We start from the raw sequence: 23,209 nt of genomic DNA, 5'->3' as shown, positions 1-23,209 counted from the left end.
AAGGCAATCAAAGGAAAAAAAAGAATAAAGTAAAATTCCTCAAATTATAATTATGGGGAGCACTAAACCCATAGGATTATACACCACATGTGGGGGGAGGGGATGGAAGGTATTCAGGCTCAATTCAGGGAACTGGAGGACAGAATAAATTCCCTAAATCAAGAGCCCCTCACCAGCATTGAGGAACCACCCTTGAGGGAAACATTCCTCAGAGAGCCTCATCAGCATCGAGGCACTCAGTGAAGGACAGAGCAGCTCAAGTTCTCTGAATTAAGAGCCTTTTATTGAGAAGCACTCCCCTCAAAAGGAGACATGAACTATTAAGATTATTATAATCATGAGAGAAGAGTTAAGCCCATAGGATTATACAGCAACTATGGAGGGATGTGAAAGGTATTCATGTTTAATTCAGGGAACTGGAGCAGATCCAATTCCTTAGATCAAGAGCCCCTCACCAGCATCAAGGAACCTTCCTTGAGGGGATGAACTATGAAGAATGAGAATACAGTACCAAGCCAGAATCAAAGCAAGCTAGGGTTCAGAAAGACGACAATGAGGATTGTGTATGGCATACCAGCAATCATTACAAAGCTAATTCTATCTTTGCTCTAGATTACCCAAGGAGCAGGTGGAGAATCAACCTTAATTACCACAAAGAGCAGGTTTATTGTATTCACAAAGCACTCGACCTTCAAGGATAGTTCAGTAGGTATAAAATTTGTCACGTGGGATTACATTAAGCTGAACAGTTAAGTCATTAACACAGCAATCCACCTGTCCCAAAAAGACAATTAAGGATGAGCAAACATTGTACATAGTTATTGCAGGTTTTATCTTTCCAATGCTATAGCCCATGCAATATTTAATATTGCAAGTCCCCCCAAGGTGTAGCAAAAAGAATGTTCAATACTGAGAATGTACTGTACTATAAACCAACACTGCTACCCTCCTGGTAAATTCCTCAGCTAACTGCTCATGTCTTCTAGACATAGCATCCATTTTATAAACACTTAACTGATTTTTTACAATAAATATAATCAAATGTTTGTTCTAGATATTTAGGGAAGTGCTAAACCCCTAAGTCATACAGCACCTGGGGAATAGGAGGCAATCAGGCTTGATCCAAGGATGGGGAGGGCTAGTTCAACTCCTTGGATCAAGAGCCCTCACTGGCATCAAGGACCCTCCCTTGAGAGGTTTTGCTCCAAAAATGAACTTGTGCTATATATATAAAAGGTATTTTAATAAAAAAAATAATAAAGCACCACCTCTATTTGATTTATAAGATTTAAAAAGCACAAGAACAGTGGTTATCTGGTGCTTTGAAAACATGTTGACATCAATTTGCTATTATTACAATTTACTACCCTTACCAACTAGTTGTCATGAATTACTTGCATACTACAAAAATCATTACAATGCAATTAAAGCACTTTGTAATCCATCAGCCTTATTTCACACTTAACTAATTCCAAATCATAAACTGTTACATTGCAATTACAATGTAAAATAAATAAATAAAAAAAAAAAGGCAGGGAGGGGGTATTCAGGTTTGATACGAGGAAAGGACTAAACTGACTACTTCCTCAGATCAAGAGCCCTTCACCACAACAAGGGGCCCCCACTGAAGGGGCACCACCTAATGCTCAGCCTTTTGAATAACTTTGCACTACATTGGAACACGACCCACCATCCTACAATAAAAATTTAATGTCATCATTATCCTGCTAAAACTATTTACGATTTGGCAATTTGAATTAGTTATATTTAAGAAACAAATTCATATAAAAACATTCCCACTGCCATAAGTTTTATATTTTGTCAAAACTAAAGAATAAAAGAAAAATTAATAACTGGCCATTTTTCTTGTTTATTTAATCAATCATGCACACACACACATCTTGAATCACATCTTTTAAGCTATAGAAAACATGGCAATGTTGTGAAGCTGTGACAATTCAAACATCCGTCTCTACTTCTTCGACTTCTTCTTTGGCTGAAAAAGAAATAGAAGCAAATTAGGTAACACTTAAAATTATTATTTATACAAATCTAAATTGTATTAGAACTGACCAAAAACATTATTTGTATAAAAGTTTTGCCAAAACAAATGAAAAATAGGCATTGACAACAATAACTGCTCAAACAAATAAGACAAATGATGAATTTTGCATTATGGCGAAGGCTGCAAAGAACCCGTTTAAAACTTACTGGTGAATCCACCACCTCATCCTCCTCCTCCTCTTCTTCTTCACCTTCATCAGGTAAGTCGTCCATATCATCTTCACCAATGATGTTAGTTTCTGTTTGGTGTGTGCCACTGATGTAAACTGGGCCTGAACCTGCAGTCAGGTGGAACGTAGCTGCCTGGTCTTCTATGAGGATCTGCAACAAAAAACATATTAGACAACAAAGATATATGGTAGAAAAGGCAAAACACTTGACTAGAACACTTAATATCTATGGCTGCACATTATATTCATTGGTGCAATCACTAAATCCACTGGGTCACACAGCACTTGGGGAAATGGGTGGTAATCAGGTTCGACCCAAGGAAGTTATGGGCAGGTCCAATTCCTTAGATCAAAAGTCCCTCACCAGCATCAAGGAACTTCCCTCATAGCTACAGTTTTTGGCAGAACCAGTTTGCTATATTTATTCTTCGTATTTTTCTTTTTCTAATAATTATAATGCAACTATACATGCCTTCAAGCCAAGGATTCCTTGACAAGTAATGTTAAGAATTCTGGTATACCTTTGACCAATTTCGAGGGGTTTTTCTATCCTACCAGCACAGCCTTGGTGAATCTTCCATGTTGAGTGTTTTGTCAACCAAGCTGTTGCTGTTAGTGCCATGCTAGTCCATATAACCACCAAACCCTGTGTATGAAGTTCCAGAGATAAAAGTTCAAAGCAAGCTATGCAACAGAGGTAAGGAAATAATGATGTACAGTATCATTAGGAAATGAAAAGGATTAGTTTTCCACTCAAGCCATATCCAATCAAAATATTCCTATGCTGTTTCCTTCACATTGTACAAAAGTAAATAGGCACTAAACTCTCATGGCTCATAGTGCTGTGGTAATGCAAATGTGAACTTGGTGGGCATCAGTGGAATTATGGATTAGAAAACGTGCACAATAAAAAACTTCAGAGGTGGAACTGTTGAAGAAAGCAGCAAGAGGAATGCATCTTGGGGTTATACACATGTGCTTTGATATAAAAGAAAGGCCTGGTCATGAACCAGGCAGCAGGGGTGTTGACCCCCAGAACACCCTCCAGGTAGTACTGACAGTCCTCGCAGAGAGGCATCTGGAGTCTTCCTGCGTGGTTATGTATAATCAGACCCAGTGGTGGCTCGTCCATAGGAGCTGCAGTCCCCCTATTATTATTATAATCAAAAAGAAGCGCTAAGCCACAAGGGCTATACAGCGCTGCAGGGTAGGGAAGGAAGCGAGGGTATTGGATGGCAGAAGGGAGGAGGGATGATCAGTAGGTTACAGAAAACAGAGGGGCAGGGGATAGTACGGGGGTAGAGGGTAGCAAGAGATTGAAGTAGAAAGGGCTGAAGGTATCAGAATTTGTGAAGTAAGTCGGTTGTTGTCAAAAAGTCAATGAGAGAGTCTGGATGAAAGGTGGGTCCATCAGCAAGAAGGGAAGGTAGAGAGAGAGCAGCAGAGCGAAGACGACGACGACGGAGGTAAATTCTGCGTGCTCGTTGATAAAGTGGGCAGTCCAACAGAATGTGGCTGACTGATAATGGAACTTGACAATTCTCACAGAGAGGAGCAGGGCGCCTCTCCATGAGATGTCCATGAGTAAGACGAGTATGGCCAATGCAAAGACGGGAGAGAGTAGTCTCCCAACCTCGACACTGGTGATAAGAAGACGGCCAGTAACCTATACTCGGTTTAATAGATTGAAGTTTGTTGCCGAGCATCGTAGACCAACGTTGTTGCCAACGGGTGTGAAGTTGGGAAGATATTGCAGCAAAATAGTCCGTAAATGGAATACCTCTACATGAAACTGGTAGGTCATGTACTGCTGACCGCGCAGCAGTGTCTGCCTGTTCATTGCCCTGTACGTCAACATGACCAGGGACCCAACAAAAAACAATATCTTTATGCTTGGTAAAGACACGGCGTAGCCAAAGTTGGATACGGAGGACTAAGGGGTGAGGTGTATCAAATTTCTGTATAGCCTGTAAAGCACTAAGGGAGTCTGAGACAACCACAAATGATGACACAGGCATAGATGCAATACGGATAAGTGCTGTAAGGATGGCATACAATTCAGCAGTAAAAATACTAGCCGAAGATAGTAAATGCCCTTGTACGACGCTGTCCGGAAACACTGCTGCGAATCCTACGCCGTCAGAAGACTTAGAGCCATCTGTGTACACAGCAATGGCATGAGAATGAGAGTGAAAGTGGTCAAGAAAAAGAAAGCAGGAAGCGACCGTAGACAGTTGGGCTTTCAAGCAAGGGAGAGAGAAAGAACAGACTCGAACAGCTGGAACTTCCCAGGAGGGTAGGGAAAAGTGAGATGCTACATGTACATAGAAAGGTGGTAATTGAAGAGAAGACAAGAGCGAATGAAGGCGAAGAGAGAGGAGACGGAGTAAACAGGGGCGACGAACAAATAAAGAATGTCTACTAATATCAGTGACCATTCTATAAATGGAAGGATTGCGGAGATCATGAGAGCGTACATAGTAGCGAAGGCAATGGGCATCACGGCGATCGGATAAGGATGGAACGTTCGCTTCTGCATAGAGGCTCTCGACAGGGGAAGAGCGAAAAGCACCAAGGCATAAATGTAATCCTTGGTGATGAATGGGGTTAAGGCTAGAGAGAGTAGCAGGAGATGCCGCTGAATAGATCTGGTCACCATAATCAAGTTTCGATAAGATAAGGGTGGAATGTAGGCGAAGGAGGGTTCGACGATCAGCTCCCCATGAAAGATGAGCAAGGGTTTTAAGAAGGTTCAGCCGGCTGTGACAAGTTGCCTTCAGAGAGGTAATGTGAGGTTTCCAGGATAACCTACGATCAAAGAGTAGGCCCAGAAACTTGACTGTATCACGTTCAGGGATACGGGAGCCATAGAGGTACAAAGGATGATCGGAGATGACAGAGCGTCTAGTGAAAGTAATTTGGTGGGTTTTAGTGCTGGAAAATTTAAACCCACGTGTGGTGGCCCAATTGGAAACACAGTCGACTGCATGCTGGAGAGAAACTGTAATAAGGTGACAGTCAGCGCCTGCACAGAGTGATGACCAAATATTTGATGGAAGACTAGAGGCCAAATCATTAATAGCAAGGAGAAAAAGTGTTGTGCTCAGAACACATCCCTGGGGGACACCTTCAGCTTGGATAAAGTCCGGGGAGAGCACATTATTAACCCGAACACGGAAATGCCTGTTAGTTAAAAAGTTCTTAAGGAAGGATGGTAGATTGCCTCGAAGGCCTAAGGAGTAGGCTTGGGCTAAAATATTATACCTCCAAGTTGTGTCATATGCCTTCTCAAGGTCAAAAAATATGGCAATAACCGAGTGGTTATTCGCAAAGGCATTACGAACATACGTATCCAAGCGTAGTAAGAGGTCTATGGTAGAACGGCCCTTACGAAAGCCATATTGACGAGTGGAGAGACTGAAGTGTCTCTAAATACCACACTAAACGTCTATTTACTAGGCGTTCCATCACTTTGCAAACTGCACTGGTAAGAGCAATGGGACGATAGTGGGAGGTTTCATGTCCCGTAGTGCCTGGTTTGCGGAAAGGGAGAACAATGGCGGATTTCCACAGCTGTGGAAGAACTCCTTGTGACCAAATAAGATTGTAAAGGCGTAATAGGACTGCAAGGGCTGACTGATGTAAATGTTGCAGCATACGAATATGAATGTCGTCGGGCCCAGCTGCCGATGATCGGCAAGCTGAGAGTGTTGCCTCCAGTTCTTGAAGTGTAAAAGGCACATTATACTGTTCTTCTCTGAGAGAAGAAAAGTCCAAGGGTGCTAACTCTCTGGCAGACTTTGAGGAAAGAAATGAGAGGCATAGATGGAGTCCCTGAGAAATACGGACCAGATGATTGCCAATTTCATTGGCAACATCTAGTGGGTTTGCTATATCAACACCGGCAACCCGCAGAACAGGAGCCGGGTCAGGAGAATATTTACCACTCGGTTTTCGTACTTTTTTCCAGACTGCACTCATAGAGGAAGCAGAGGTGATGGTGGAGACAATCTCGCCAGCAAGTGCGTTTAGCGTCACGGATGACACGGCGAGCGATCGCACGCTTCTGCTTAAAATCAAGAAGTCTCTCTGTGGTTCTATTGTACTGGTACCTGCCCCATGCAGCACGTTTCAAACGTATTGCACGAGCACAAGCAGGAGACCACCAAGGCACGCATTTCTGAGAATGCCTGCCCGAAGTTTGGGGTATAGAATGAGAAGCTGCGGTTAAAACGGAGGACGAGAAGAGGTGTAAACGCTCATCGATGGAGGACGAAGAAGGAACCTCTCTAAAAACAGTTAGGTGTGAGTAAAGGTTCCAAATTGCCTGATCAAATTGCCAGCGTGGGATGCGAAGAGGTGGTGAATATGAAGGGGAAGTAAGAATGATTGGGAAATGATCGCTGCCATGTAAGTCCGGAAGAACAGACCAAGTGAAGTCTAATGCGGCGGAGGAAGAGCAGATTGAGAGATCGATGCAAGAGAGAGTGTGAGTCCGAGGATCAAAATGGGTGTGAGTACCTGTATTTAAAACATGGAGGGGGTGGGTGGCAAGAAAAGCCTGCAGTCCCCCTAGATCCTCACTGCCAGACGTACGACTTAATCAACCTTATGCTAAAATCATTTGCAACTGACAAATATATTACAGGAAAAATCTGTTGTAGATTGTTTTCAATGTATTCATAAGCGAATTTTTAATGTTTTTGTTGAAACAAGGAAAAAAAAATGATTATAAACATAAGTTTGATGCGGTACAACAGTATAGGTTTTACTGGCACTAGGAGCCGCCACTGGACAGACCCTGCTTTACATCATTTTGGCTTGTCAAATTCATCTTCATGCCAATATCTAGAGTAAATTTCAGTTCAGCAAAAGTCATTACATCCAATGTTATGTCACTTACATCATAATAAGAGGACGTGGAAAAAATATTTCCTTAAAAACATTTTAAAATACAATACAGTGAACCCTTGACTAACGATATTAATTGGTACCCGAGAACGAATATCATTATTCGAGTTTTTTTTAAGCGTTAGTCGAGGCAAAAATGTTAGCGTTAAAATGCATCGCTAGTCGGATTTAATGTTATACGATGCCATCGTTGGTCGAGGGGAGCCTTTAATTGAGCTATGTGAGGAAAGAGATTTGGTAATAAGTAATACATACAGTGGACCCCCGGTTAACGATATTTTTTCACTTCAGAAGTAAGTTCAGGTGCCAGTACTGACCGAATTTGTTCCCATAAGAAATATTGTGAAGTAGATTAGTCCATTTCAGACCCCCAAACATACACGTACAAACGCACTTACATAAATACAGTGGACCCTCGACTAACGCTATTAATCCGTTCCTGAGAGCTCATCGTTAGTCAAGTTAATTTTCCCCCTAAGAAATAATGGAAATCAAATTAATCCATGCAAGGCACCCAAAAGTATTGAAAAAAAAAATTTAACACATGAAATATTAATTTTAATACACACAAACTGAAGAAGACATGCACAGTTACATGACACTTTCCTTCATTGAAGATCTGGTGATGATTGATGGGATGGGAGGAGGGGAGAGTGATGATGGTGTTAGTGTTTAGAAGGGGAATCCCCTTCCATTAGGACTTGAGGTGGCAAGTCCTTTTTCGGGGTTACTTCCCTTCTTCTTTTAATGCCAGTAGGACCAGCTTGAGAGTCACTGGACCTCTGTCGCACAACATATCTGTCCATAGAGGCCTGTACCTCCCGTTCCTTTATGACATTCCTAAAGTGTTTCACAAGATTGTCAGTGTCACAATTAAACACTTGTTCAGGTTTCAATTCTTCATTGTCTATGTACTCCTTGAATTCCTGCACATATTTTTTAGCTGCTTTTTGGTCCAAACTGGCAGCCTCACCATGCCTTATCACACTATGTATGCCACTACGATTCTTAAATCTCTCAAACCAACCTTTACTGGCCTTAAATTCACTAACATCACCACTAGTTGCTGGCATTTTTCTAATTAAATCCTCATGCAACTTCCTAGCCTTTTCACATATGATCGCTTGAGAGATGCTATCTCCTGCTATCTGTTTTTCGTTTATCCACACCAATAACAGTCTCTCAGCATCTTCTATCACTTGCGATCTCAGTTTCGAAAACATAGATGCACCTTTGGCAAGAACAGCTTCCTTGATTGCCGTTTTCATGGCCACAATAGTAGCGATGGTTGATTGGGGTTTTGAGTACAGCCTGGCCAGCTTGGAGACACGCACTCCATTTTCATACTTACCAATGATCTCTTTCTTCATATCCATAGTAATTCTCACCCTTTTTGCTGTAGGGTTGGCACTAGAAGCTTTCTTGGGGCCAATGGTGACTTATTTTGCAGGTGCAATCACTAAAAAGGCTGTGATAATATGAAATGTTTCGATTGTATCCTTAGAAGCGACCGCGGTGGCTGGCTGGCTTGTAAACACTGGCCAGAAGTGAACGCGTCTCAGATGGAACGAATAGTGTTGGTCGAGTTTTTTAGCGCTAGTCGAGGCAAAATTTTTGCGTTAAAATGTATTGCTGGTCGGATTTATCGTTAATCGATGCCATCGTTGGTCGAGGGTCCACTGTACACTTACATAATTGGTCACATTCGGAGGAAATCGTTATGCGGGGGTCCACTGTATTTTATGAAAAAGAGGATAAATAAATACACAAGGTATGATGTAGCACGTAATGAAAGTAAACCATACCCCCGGCCGGGATTGAACCCGCGGTCATAGAGTCTCAAAACTCCAGCCCGTCGCGTTAGCCACTAGACCAGCTAGCCACAATAAGATTCATCCAACTAGGTATATTTCTACACCATAGGAAAGTTAGCACAGGCACCTCTGTGACCACAAATGCAAGTTTTTACAGACGAATCTCCAGCTAGCGTGGCCGTGACGAACTCTAGCTCAAGTCCCTTCACTGCCGTCAACATGACTCAAGAAATCGTAATGACACGATTGCAAATAAACCATACCCCCGGCCGGGATTGAACCCGCGGTCATAGAGTCTCAAAACTCCAGCCCGTCGCGTTAGCCACTAGACCAGCTAGCCACAAAAAGATTCATCCAACTAGGTATATTTCTACACCATAGGAAAGTTAGCACAGGCACCTCTGTGACCACAAATGCAAGTTTTTACAGACGAATCTCCAGCTAGCGTGGCCGTGACGAACTCTAGCGACGGGCTGGAGTTTTGAGAGACTATGACCGCGGGTTCAATCCCGGCCGGGGGTATGGTTTATTTGCAATCGTGTCATTACGATTTCTTGAGTCGTAGTAATGAAAGTAGTTTGTTAGATTATGTATTGGTGTATAAAAGGTTAATGGGTAGGCTCCAGGATGCATGTTTATCGAGGGGCAACTGATATATCGGATCATTATTTAGTTGTTGCTACAGTTAGAGTAAGAGGTAGATGGGACAAGAGGAAGGTGGCAACAACAAGTAGGAGGGAAGTGAAAGTGTATAAACTAAGGGAGGAGGAAGTTCGGGCGTGATATAAGCGACTATTGGCAGAAAGGTGGGCTAGTACAAAGATGAGTAGTGGGGGGGTTGAAGAGGGTTGGATGAGTTTTAAAAATGCAGTATTAGAATGTGGGGTAGAAGTTTGTGGTTATAGGAGGGTGGGTGCAGGAGGAAAGAGGAGTGATTGGTAGAATGATGAAGTAAAGGGTGTGATAAAAGAGAAAAAGTTAGCTTATGAGAGGTTTTTACAAAGTAGTGTTATAAGAGCAGAGTACAGTGGACCCCCGGTTAACGATACTTTTTCACTCCAGAAGTATGTTCAGGTGCCAGTACTGACTGAATTTATTCCCATAAGGAATATTGTGAAGTAGATTAGTCCATTTCAGACCCCCAAACATACACGTACAAACGCACTTACATAATTGGTCGCATTCGGAGGTAATCGTTATGCGGGGGTCCACTGTATATGGAGAGTAAAAGAAAGGTGAAGAGAGTGCAAATGGAGAGCAGATGATAGAGTGGGAGAGGCACTGTCAAGAAATTTTAATGAAAATAAGAAAAAAATTTGGAGCGAGTTAAAGAAGTTAAGAAAGCCTAGGGAAAGTATGGATTTGTCAGTTAAAAACAGAGTAGGGGAGTTAGTAGATGGGGAGAGGGAGGTATTAGGTAGATGGCGAGAATATTTTGAGGAACTTTTAAATGTTGAGGAAGAAAGGGAGGTGGTAATTTCATGCACTGGTCAGGGAGGTATACCATCTTTTAGGAGTGAAGAAGAGCAGAATGTAAGTGTGGGGGGAGGTACGCGAGGCATTACGTAGAATGAAAGGGGGTAAAGCAGCTGGAACTGATGGGATCATGACAGAAATGTTAAAAGCAGGGGGGGATATAGTGTTGGAGTGGTTGGTACTTTTGTTTAATAAATGAATGAAAGAGGGGAAGGTACTTAGGGATTGGCAGAGAGCATGTGTAGTCCCTTTATATAAAGGGAAAGGGGACAAAAGAGATTGTAAAAATTATAGAGGAATAAGTTTATTGAGTATACCAGGAAAAGTGTACGGTAGGGTTATAATTGAAAGAATTAGAGGTAAGACAGAATGTAGGATTGCGGATGAGCAAGGAGGTTTCAGAGTGGGTAGGGGATGTGTAGATCAAGTGTTTACATTGAAGCATATATGTGAACAGTATTTAGATAAAGGTAGGGAAGTTTTTATTGCATTTATGGATTTAGAAAAGGCATATGATAGAGTGGATAGGGGAGCAACGTGGCAGATGTTGCAAGTATATGGAATAGGTGGTAAGTTACTAAATGCTGTAAAGTTTTTTTTATGAGGATAGTGAGGCTCAGGTTAGGGTGTGTAGAAGAGAGGGAGACTACTTCCCGGTAAAAGTAGGTCTTAGACAGGGATGTGTAATGTCACCATGGTTGTTTAATATATTTATAGATGGGGTTGTAAAAGAAGTAAATGTTAGGGTGTTCGGGAGAGGGGTGGGATTAAATTTTGGGGAATCAAATTCAAAATGGGAATTGACACAGTTACTTTTTGCTGATGATACTGTGCTTATGGGAGATTCTAAAGAAAAATTGCAAAGGTTAGTGGATGAGTTTGGGAATGTGTGTAAAGGTAGAAAGTTGAAAGTGAACATAGAAAAGGGTAAGGTGATGAGGGTATCAAATGATTTAGATAAAGAAAAATTGGATATCAAATTGGGAAGTAGTATGGAAGAAGTGAATGTTTTCAGATACTTGGGAGTTGACGTGTCGGCGGATGGATTTATGAAGGATGAGGTTAATCATAGAATTGATGAGGTAAAAAAGGTGAGTGGTGCATTGAGGTATATGTGGAGTCAAAAAACATTATCTATGGAGGCAAAGAAGGGAATGTATGAAAGTATAGTAGTACCAACACTCTTATATGGGTGTGAAGCTTGGGTGGTAAATGCAGCAGCGAGGAGATGGTTGGAAACAGTGGAAATGTCCTGTCTAAGGGCAATGTGTGGTGTAAATATTATGCAGAAAATTCGGAGTGTGGAAATTAGGAAAAGGTGTGGAGTTCATGGAAAGCATATAAATCTATAGGGGAAGGAAGGCGAGGAAGGGGTCGTCCTCGAAAGGTTTGGAGAGAGGGGGTAAAGGAGGTTTTGTGGGCAAGGGGCTTGGACTTCCAGCAAGCGTGCGTGAGCGTGTTAGATAGGAGACGAATGGTACTTGGGACCTGACGATCTGTTGGAGTGTGAGCAGGGTAATATTTAGTGAAGGGATTCAGGGAAACCCGTTATTTTCATATAGTCAGACTTGAGTCCTGGAAATGGGAAGTACAATGCCTGCACTTTAAAGGAGGAGTTTGGGATATTGGCAGTTTGGAGGGATATGTTGTGTATCTTTATACGTATATGCTTCTAAGCTGTTGTATTCTGAGCACCTCTGCAAAAACAGTGATTGTGTGAGAGTGTGGTGAAGGTGTTGAATGATGATGAAAGCATTTTCTTTTTGGGGATTTTCTTTCTTTTTTGGGTCACCCTGCCTCGGTGGGAGACAACCGACTTGTTGAAAAATAAATAAATAAATAAATAAATAAATGGTAGACAGCAACTGCCCAGGGAGGTACTACCATCCTGCCAAGTGCGTGTAAAACAAAAGCCTGTAATTGTTTTACATTGATGGTAGGATTGCTGATGTCTTCTGTCTGTCTCATAAACATGCAAGATTTCAGGTATGTCTTGCTACTTCTACTTACACTTAGGTCACACTACACATACATGTACAAGCATATATATACACACCCCTCTGAGTATTCTCCTATTTTCTTTCTAGTTCTTGTTCTTGTTTATTTCCTCTTATCTCCATGGGGAAGTGGAACAGAATTCTTCCTCCGTAAGCCATGCGTGTTGTAAGAGGCAACTAAAATGCCGGGAGCAAGGGGCTAGTAACCCCTTCTCCTGTATATATTACTAAATATAAAAGGAGAAACTTTCGTTTTTCCTCTAGGGCCACCCCGTCTCGGTGGGATACGGCTGGTACGTTGAAAGAAAGAAAGATATATATATATATATTTTTTTTTTTCAACAAGTCGGCCGTCTTCCACCGAGGCAGGGTGACCCAAAAAAGAAAGAAAACCCCCAAAAAGAAAATACTTTCATCATTCAACACTTTCACCACACTCGCACATTATCACTGTTTTTGCAGAGGTGCTCAGAATACAAGTTTAGAAGCATACACATATAAAGATACACAGCATATCCCTCCAAACTGCCAATATCCCAAATCCCTCCTTTAAAGTGCAGGCATTGTACTTCCCATTTTGAGGACTCAAGTCCGACTATATGAAAATAACCGATTTCCCTGAAATCCTTTCACTAAATATTACCCTGCGCACACTCCAACAGATCGTCAGGCCCCAAGTACCATTCGTCTCCATTCACTCCTATCTAACACGCTCACGCACGCTTGCTGGAAGTCCAAGCAGTTTGGAGAGATATATTGTGTATTTTTATACGTATATATTTTTATATGTACATATTTTTATATGTACATATTTTTATACGTACATATTTTTAGAGGTATATATTTTTATAAGTATATATTTTTATACGTATATATTTTTATACGTATATATTTTGAAACGTATACATTTTGAAACGTATATATTTTGAAACGTATATATTTTTATACGTATATATTTTTATAAGTACAGGAAGGCCCCACTTATACGGCGGGTTAGGTTCCAGGCTACCGCCGTAAAGCGGAAATCGCCGTAAAGTGGAACACCCTTTTTTTCCACTTATAAATGCATACAAACACTAGATAACAAGTTTACACTAACATATATTAAGTTAGCAATAGAACCAGGCATCAAAAAACAATAAAAAGGTACAATACACACATAGTGCACTCATTACTTACCTTAAAATATTTATAGTCTTAATCTAGGGTGAGACAAGTAGTATTTATTGTAAGAAATCAAGTGTGGTATGTATTGTAATAGCCTCACCAGGCCACCCCACCCACACATACTATTCTATGATATTTAAGCATCCCAGAGCGATAAAATGTATATACAGTTCACTCATTACTTACCTTAAAATATTTGTAGTCTTAATGTAGGGTCAGGAGTAAGTAAATGAGATAAAACGAATAAATGAGAGAGAGAAAGAATGAGTACATGAGAGGGGGCAGGCGCAGTTATGTAAACAAACCAGGGGAAGGTAAGTTTTGTAAACAAACGAAATGTACACGTCTGGTTTGTGTACAAGTTACATTGTGTACAGGTTGTCTCTACATTGATACGGTAGAATTAATAAAGAACAACACTCCCATTCTCATGTAACATCATTTTGAGAAGAAATGAAGCTCTGAGTGAAGGCAATGGAAATAAGTCACACTGACTTTTTTGGGTTATCCTAGGTTCTCTACACGTATGTTGTTATGTATGATAATCTATGTAACTGTATTTGTGTATACCTGAATAAACTTACTTACATACATACGAAAGGAATAATTTTCTACAGTTACCCCCAGTAACACATTTACTCTTATGTTAGATTAGAGAAAATGTTATTCTTGCCGTCACTTGTACAAGTTATGTGGCTCCCACATCTTATATTTATGTTTATTTATTCTATTGTGGGGTGTATTTATCATCTTTTTATGTTATGTATCGTGTTTATTATATAATTTTGAAAAAAATATCATGGATGGATTAATGAAAATGTGTATATTACCGTAATATACGACATTTAATGAGACTCGGTATTGTTATTATCACCACTTGTGCAAGTCGTCTGCTACGACATCTCACATTTGTTTATTTATTCTACTGTGGGGTGTATTTATCTTATTTATATGTTATGCATCGTGTTTATTATATAATTTTGAAAAAAATATCATGGATGGATTAATGAAAATGTGTATATTACCGTAATATACGACATTTAATGAGACTCAGTATTGTTATTATCACCACTTGTGCAAGTCGTCTGCTCACATCTCACATTTGTTTATTTATTCTACTGTGGGGTGTATTTATCTTATTTATATGTTATGCATCGTGTTTATTATATAATTTTGAAAAAAATATCATGGATGGATTAATGAAAATGTGTATATTAACGTAATATACGACATTTAAATGACTCGATGTATGTAAGTTTATTTAGGTACAGGTATACATAAGTATAATTATCAGAGTATATATAAAATATGAAATAACTTTTAAAAACATTTGAAATTTTGGAGTTTCCAGACAAAATGGAGAGACTTAGTGCTTACTGAGCTCATGGAGAATGTAAACAAACAGGGTGGGGCACGGTGACCGTATTAGAAAGTCAGGTGGGGGGAGCCGTATAGTGAGTTTTGGTCATAATTTGAAATGTCCGTATTAGCGGAACGCCGTAAAGCGGAACGCCGTAAAGCGGGGCCCTCCTGTATATATTTTTATACGTACAGTGGTCCCTCGATTATCGACGGTAATCCGTTCCTGGAAGCCGGTCGATTATCGAAATGGTCGATTTACGAATCAATTTTCCCCATAAGAAATAATGTAAATACAATTAATCCATTCCTGACACCCAGAAGTATTAAAACAAAAAAAATTTTAACATGAAATATGCATGTAGTACATAAACAATACAATGGGAAATGATGAATGAAACATTAACAGCATAACACTTACCTTTATTGGAGATTCTTTAGTGTATGGTCTTTGTTGGCCTTAAAATCACTCACTTCACCACTATTTGCAGGCAATTTATTTACCAAATCTTCATGCAACTGCCTAGCCTTTTCACAAATAATCGAGGTCATAAGACTGTCTCCTGTTAATTGTTTCTCATTTATCCACACCAATAATAACTTCTCAACCTCTTCCAGTACTGGTGATCTCATTTTTGTCAGCATATTTACCCCCTTTGCAACAACAGCGTCCTTGATTTCCTTTCTCATGGCTATGATGGAAGATATGGTTGAATGATTTTTGTTATACATCCTCGCCAGTTCGCCCACACGTATGCCACTATCATATTGTTCAATGATGTTTTTCTTAAATTCAATGGTATTTCTCACCTTCTTTACCAAAGGTTTGGCACTAGGAGCTTTCTTTGGAGCCATGGTAGCTTATTTAGCACTTAAACAACTTGCAAGCACTAAAATAAATGAAATATTATGAAATATTTCACTGGAGCACGTGAGAGGACCGCCGCTAACTGGTAAACAATGGCACACTGGCTGGGAAGGAAGGCTGAGGCGGGTCGAGGCCCGCTTACCTTGTGCATACGCGTCTGGGACGACGGGTCGAGACGGGTCGATAAACGAATTTCGGTCAATTTCCGAGTCAATATTTTGTCGAAAAAACCGGTTGATTTCCGAAATGGTCGACTTTCAGGCCGGTCGATTATTGAGGGACCACTGTATATATTCTTATACGTATATATTTTTATTTTTTATTATCACACTGGCCGATTCCCACCAAGGCAGGGTGGCCCGAAAAAGAAAAACTTTCACCATCATTCACTCCATCACTGTCTTGCCAGAAGGGTGCTTTACACTACAGTTTTTAAACTGCAACATTAACACCCCTCCTTCAGAGTGCAGGCACTGTACTTCCCATCTCCAGGACTCAAGTCCGGCCTGCCGGTTTCCCTGAACCCCTTCATAAATGTTACTTTGCTCACACTCCAACAGCACGTCAAGTATTAAAAACTATTTGTCTCCATTCACTCCTATCAAACACGCTCACGCATGCCTGCTGGAAGTCCAAGCCCCTTGCACACAAAACCTCCTTTACCCCCTCCCTCCAACCTTTCCTAGGCAGACCCCTACCCCGCCTTCCTTCCACTACAGACTGATACACTCTTGAAGTCACTCTGTTTCGCTCCGTTCTCTCTACATGTCCGAACCACCTCAACAACCTTTCCTCAGCCCTCTGGACAACAGTTTTGGTAATCCCGCACCTCCTCCTAACTTCCAAACTACGAATTCTCTGCATTATATTCACACCACACATTGCCCTCAGACATGACATCTCCACTGCCTCCAGCCTTCTCCTCGCCGCAACATTCATCACCCATGCTTCACACCCATATAAGAGCGTTGGTAAAACTATACTCTCATACATTTCCCTCTTTGCCTCCAAGGACAAAGTTCTTTGCCTCCACAGACTCCTAAGTGCACCACTCACCCTTTTCCCCTCATCAATTCTATGATTCACCTCATCTTTCATAGACCCATCCGCTGACACATCCACTCCTAAATATCTGAATACATTCACCTCCTCCATACTCTCTCCCTCCAATCTGATATCCAATCTTTCACCACCTAATCTTTTTGTTATCCTCATGACCTTACTCTTTCCTGTATTCACTTTTAATTTTCTTCTTTTACATACCCTACCAAATTCATCCACCAATCTCTGCAACTTCTCTTCAGAATCTCCCAAGAGCACAGTGTCATCAGCAAAGAGCAACTGTGACAACTCCCACTTTATGTGTGATTCTTTATCTTTTAACTCCACACCTATTGCCAAGACCCTCGCATTTACTTCTCTTACAACCCCATCTATAAATATATTAAACAACCACAGTGACATCACACATCCTTGTCTAAGGCCTACTTTTACTGGGAAATAATTTCCCACTTTCCTACATACTCTAACTTGAGCCTCACTATCCTCGTAAAAACTCTTCACTGCTTTCAGTAACCTACCTCCTATACCATACACCTGCAACATCTGCCACATTGCCCCACTGTCCACCCTGTCATACGCCTTTTCCAAATCCATAAATGCCACAAAGACCTCTTTAGCCTTATCTAAATACTGTTCACTTATATGTTTCACTGTAAACACCTGGTCCACACACCCCCTACCTTTCCTAAAGCCTCCTTGTTCATCTGCTATCCTATTCTCAGTCTTACTCTTAATTCTTTCAATAACAACTCTACCATACACTTTACCAGGTACACTCAACAAACTTATCCCCCTATAATTTTTGCACTCTCTTTTGTCCCCTTTGCCCTTATACAAAGGAACTATGCATGCTCTCTGCCAATCCCTAGGTACCTTACCCTCTTCCATACATTTATCAAATAATTGCACCAACCACTCCAAAACTATATCCCCACCTGCTTTTAACATTTCTATCTTTATCCCATCAATCCCGGCTGCCTTACCCCCTTTCATTTTACCTACTGCCTCACGAACTTCCCCCACTCTCACAACTGGCTCTTCCTCACTCCTACAAGATGTTATTCCTCCTTGCCCTATACACAAAATCACAGCTTCCCTATCTTCATCAACATTTAACAATTCCTCAAAATATTCCCTCCATCTTCCCAATACCTCTAACTCTCCATTTAATAACTCTCCTCTCCTATTTTTAACTGACAAATCCATTTGTTCTCTAGGCTTCCTTAACTTGTTAATCTCACTCCAAAACTTTTTCTTATTTTCAACAAAATTTGTTGATAACACCTCACCCACTCTCTCATTTGCTCTTTTTACATTGCTTCACCACTCTCTTTTTCTCCATATACTCTTCCCTCCTTGCATCTCTTCTACTTTATAAAAACTTCTCATATGCTAACTTTTTCTCCCTTACTACTCTCTTTACATCATCATTCCACCAATCGCTCCTCTTCCCTCCCGCACCCACTTTCCTGTAACCACAAACTTCTGCTGAACACTCTACCTACCCCATACCTCTTCGACCCCATTGCCTATGCTCTCATTAGCCCATCTATCCTCCAATAGCTGTTTATATCTTACCCTAACTGCCTCCTCTTTTAGTTTATAAACCTTCACCTCTCTCTTCCCTGATGCTTCTATTCTCCTTGTATCCCATCTACCTTTTACTCTCAGTGTAGCTACAACTAGAAAGTGATCTGATATATCTATGGCCCCTCTATAAACATGTACATCCTGAAGTCTACTCAACAGTCTTTTATCTACCAATACATATATATTTTTATACGTATATGCTTCTAAACTGTTGTGTTCTGAGCACCTCTGCAAAAACAGTGATTATGTGTGAGTGAGGTGAATGTGTTGAATGATGATGAAAAGTATTTTCTCTTTGGGGATTTTCTTTCTCTTTGGGTCACCCTGCCTCGGTGGGAGACGGCCGACTTGAGAAAAAAAGAAATAAAAAAATCTGTATATATTTATTTTACATTAATGGCCATCTCCTGCCTAGACATGGGTGACCCACTTAAAACATTCTCCATCATTCATTCACTCACTGTCTTACCAGAAGTGCACTGATTTTTTCAATTCGGATTAACCTCCAACTGCAACATCCCCACCCCACTAGAGTGCAGGCACTGGCCATCCCACCTCCAGGGCTTAATTAAAGAGTCCAGCTAACCAGTTACCCCTTGTCTTGCTAATATTCCAACAGCCCATCTGTCAAAATCTATTTGTCTCCATTCACTCTTAAAATGCTTGCACAAGTATGCTGGATGCCCAAGCTCCTAAAACTCTACCTCTTTTACCTCCTCCCTCCAACTGTTCCTGAGAAAACCCTTACCCGATCCACGAGGCCTGATCTCAGACCTGGTTTCGGGGGCGTTGACCCCTGAAACCCTCTCCAAGTAAACCCCTCCTACCTTCCACCTAAGATTTATACACTAAGTCCAACCTATCCATCTCCATGTGCAAACCACCTCAACAACTCCTCCTTAACCCTCTGGCTAAACCCTTGGTGACTCCACATCACCTTTTAATTTACTCACTCTGAATACTCTTGATATTCACACAACACACTGCTCTCATACCTAAGATCTCTGCCTCTAGCCTCATCCTTACTGCAAAGTTCAAAATCTACAACTTACACCCACACAAAAGTGTTGGTGCCACTATACACTGGCACATTTTCCCTTTTGCCTCTACAATTCCCCCCTCCCTCTCAGATGTGAACAGCCTGGTCTCAGACTGAGCCTCGGGGACATAGACGCCCGAAACCTTCTCCAGGTAAACACCACCAACCTTTTCCTTCATCTATTTCATGGGTCACCTCATCTTTCATAGACCCATCTGCTGACATATTAACCCCCAACTTTCTCTCTCCAATCTGATATTCAATCTATCACTGCCTATCACTCTGGGGTCAGTGTCTAGAAAATGGGAGGTAATGAGGTCTGATCCAAGGAAGTAAAGGGCAGGCCCAATTCTTTAGCTCACGAGCCCTTCGCAAACATCAAGGCACTCCCCGCTAAAGAAAACGGTACACTGTGCCAGTAATGTATGGAAATTATTTTATACTTTTAGAACAGCCTAATATAAATGTTTGCCCTATTTATAAAACTAACATCTACTAAGAAGAACTGATACTTGCATCTACATTTGTGACATAGGAGCCCCCTGCTTTTGCAACACAAATAGGAATCTTTTGTTTCTTATCGTTGTAACCCAACACTTCCAGCTCTACTACATTAACTTCTCCCTCCTTGGCAGCAGCACTCAATACAACCTGTAAAATGAAGTAGACTTAATTGTGTGCAACACCAAGCAAATTAACAATGTACATTTCAAGCTAAATGTCATCCATCTGTCAATATTTAACCAACAATACTTGGCAAATAATATTATACTTCATACAAATTATGTGACAGGATTTAAAAAAGGATGGGGGAAGGAATACTTTACCTGTCTTACAGATAATGTATGAGTTGTAACTGTGCAGTCCACAGTATTTTCGGTGGCTGTGCCCTCCCATTTTTGTTCCTTGTGAGCAGCATCAAGTGTGACACCTGAGTAACACCAGTAATGTGTAAATTGGATGCCTTATAGAAGTACGGTAAATACTGAAATTTACAAAGTTTTAAAATCTCATAAATATTACATGATATTGATATAGCAAAGCCAAAAACTTTTCTGCCTTCTATACAAAATAATAATTAGAAATGGCATAACATTTTATTGGGATCATTCTTCATACTCTAATTAAAAAACGTATAATTGCAACTGCAATGTATTGTTAGAATGTAGAGAAAACCTGAACAACAAGTTATAACATCACTGAAACAAACCTTCTAAATCATGGGCTGACACTAGAGGTAGTCAAGGGTAAAATTTAGGTTTTGGAACACTCCTGAGTATTCAAAAGTGACTTTCTATACAGGAGGGCCCTGCTTATACAGTAAGTTAGGCTCTGGGCTACTTCTGTAAAGCAAAAATCGCTGTAAAATGAAACATAGCCTGATAACGCATTTACGCTAACATATATTAAGTGAGCAATAGAGCAAGGCCTAAAAAATTCATATATACAGTACACACATTACATGCCTTATAATATTTCATACTTAGCTTATAGCGAGTGGTGAATACATTTACTGTGGGAAGCCTGAATAAATGAAGATTGGGTGTAATTAAAAACTGCTGTATTAGCAAACAACTGTAAAGCTGGGCCCTCCTGTACAATGTATAGCATAATTATGATATTCAACTTCGTCAAGACCCCCTAGAGAAAATTTTGAAAAATTCATTCTACGCTAGTTCTTAGCCACTTTTTAAATCATTCTGGCAGCCTCCCACCAAGATGGGATGAGCCAAAAGAGGAAACATCATTTTCATTCAACAGTTACTTTATCAGCTGTGTGCAGATATCAATTCAAATAACCCTCGTAAGTGTCTTACCAATGGCAGATCTCAGGTACAGCTAACCTATTGCACTGAACCCCTTCATAAATGTCTTATTTCAATAGTTTTTTTGATGGGCTTCCAACAGTACCTTTAAAAGGTATCCTATTTTCCTACAACCAGGTAAACAACTGAAGGCTGGCCTAGGGCCAAGTTTGGATGGTGTCTACCACCACAAAATTAATATACAGTATTTACAAGTGCTAGCAGTTTTTTATTAAATGTATATACATGGGAAAACTCTGCCTGGGGTTTATGGGGCCACCAACGTCCTACATCGTATCGAGCTCCGTCAGTAACATCACACTATTTAGTTTTTTGGGTAGATTAAAGATGTTAGATAAACACAAGTCAGAAAGGTTAGGTGCCTAGGACAAACCAGTAGACCCACTAAGTACTGATAAACTTTTATTTAGGCTTTGCATACAATAAGCTATTATAAAAACATTAAATGAACAATATGTCGATTTAACCTAAGATAACCCAATACTCAAATAATGTGACATTTCCATTGAGGATCCTAATGCAGTGATTACATTTTTAGGTTTATGTTTAAGCTCTCAACCATGCTTCTTACACACCTCGTATAAAGGTTCATAAATTTGGAAGCTGCTAAGATAAGCATTCAGCGTTAGAAAGAACTACCTGATTCAAGATTCAAATTTTCTATTTGGTCAAATTTATGTATATAATAGTCAACACGGACTTCCTCACTAACGCGGGACCTCAAAACATATAAATATGGAGCCCCTATAAGTTACACAGGGTCAAACATGCACAGCACCATCAATATTTGCAGCCAAAATTTTGCCATTCGATTTTGAGGGAGTAACGGGCGTCTTGAAGCCGATGAGGAGCATCAGGCCGGCGCACTTTACCTCGCCTCTGTAACCCCAACCCCACCTCATAGCACCTCCCAACTACCTTCACACCTCAAGTGTTCAACGAATGCTACTATCTCACCCCACACAAATGACTTCTCCATTCCTCCTCGCATGGTGGAAGCAAGATCTTGGTGTGATGAGAGCGGCGGGAGCACACGTGCGGCTACTCGGTGACGACTGTCAACAACGTGACGCTCACCCCACCCCGCTACCTATTGTACCTCAAGCTATATATTGTTGTACCTTCCATACACCTCGTCTACTATAACATTATCACTACACTAGCATCCCATAACTACTCCTGGTATTCGTCTACTTACACTAAATAAATCCCTACGTAAACCCTTAGATAAACCCCCAGATAAACCCTTAGATAAACCCCTAGATAAACCCTTAGAAAAACCCTTAGATAAACTGCACCATATATTTTTTATATCAGAAATCCATAAGCACTGCCGGTATGCGTCTACTTACATTAGATAATCCCATGATCATCATATATTCGATAAATTACATAATATATAGCAACCATTCGCTAGAACATAGAGAAACCTATGAAAATAACGCTTCGTTAAGCAGATTATTTCCACAACAAAAGAATGAAAATTAAAAAAATATATATATACAACAATACAACAAAAGTCTTTCAAAGTATTAAAATGTACATATTTCACAGCTTTAACGGACTAATAATCAAGGACCCCAATAGAAATTACAAGGACCCTGATGAAAATAAGTCACTTTGACTTTTTTGGGTTAACCAATGTAATCTACACACACGCTGCTGTGTATGATAATTTATGTAACTGTGTTTACGTGTACCTGTACCTGAGTAAACTTACATAATATCGCTAACAAGTGTAATAAATGGGATTTTCACGTATGCTGTTGAGGATCATCGTACACCAAGCCAACCTGAACGTATATGCATTACATATATACATGTAGTACATAAAGTCACAATAAAAAATAAAATTGTGCTGTAATT

General features: G+C 40.4%; 1 protein-coding gene across 1 annotated transcript; it reads right to left on the bottom strand.

Moving 5' to 3' along the window:
* Positions 1 to 1,850: 1,850 nt before the first annotated feature.
* LOC128699999 (nucleoplasmin-like protein ANO39) lies at positions 1,851 to 22,449 on the bottom strand. Its single transcript, XM_053792879.2, has 5 exons — positions 22,301 to 22,449; positions 20,345 to 20,448; positions 20,034 to 20,168; positions 2,212 to 2,385; positions 1,851 to 1,996 (listed from the first exon to the last, which is right to left on the bottom strand). Exons 1-5 carry the CDS (start codon positions 22,332 to 22,334, stop codon positions 1,973 to 1,975), a joined length of 471 nt encoding a protein of 156 aa, XP_053648854.1. The 5' UTR covers positions 22,335 to 22,449; the 3' UTR covers positions 1,851 to 1,972.
* Positions 22,450 to 23,209: the final 760 nt, after the last annotated feature.

Source organism: Cherax quadricarinatus, chromosome 64 (genome assembly GCF_038502225.1).
Source record: "Cherax quadricarinatus isolate ZL_2023a chromosome 64, ASM3850222v1, whole genome shotgun sequence".
Classification (NCBI taxonomy): Eukaryota; Metazoa; Arthropoda; class Malacostraca; order Decapoda; family Parastacidae; genus Cherax; species Cherax quadricarinatus.
The sequence above is the reverse complement of the archived record's forward strand: the minus strand, read 5'-3'. Positions and strand labels throughout refer to the sequence as shown.

What these genes read in the sequence shown, in the direction of transcription:
- LOC128699999 (XM_053792879.2), bottom strand. Translation starts at nt 22,334, where the DNA reads ATGCGAGGAGGAATGGAGAAGTCATTTGTGTGGG. An exon ending in ATACATTATCTGTAAGACAG is followed by an intron (nt 20,169 to 20,344) that starts GTAAAGTATTCC and finishes TTCATTTTACAG; the next exon opens with GTTGTATTGAGTGCTGCTGC. An exon ending in CCTATGTCACAAATGTAGAT is followed by an intron (nt 2,386 to 20,033) that starts GCAAGTATCAGT and finishes TTTTTGTTGCAG; the next exon opens with ATCCTCATAGAAGACCAGGC.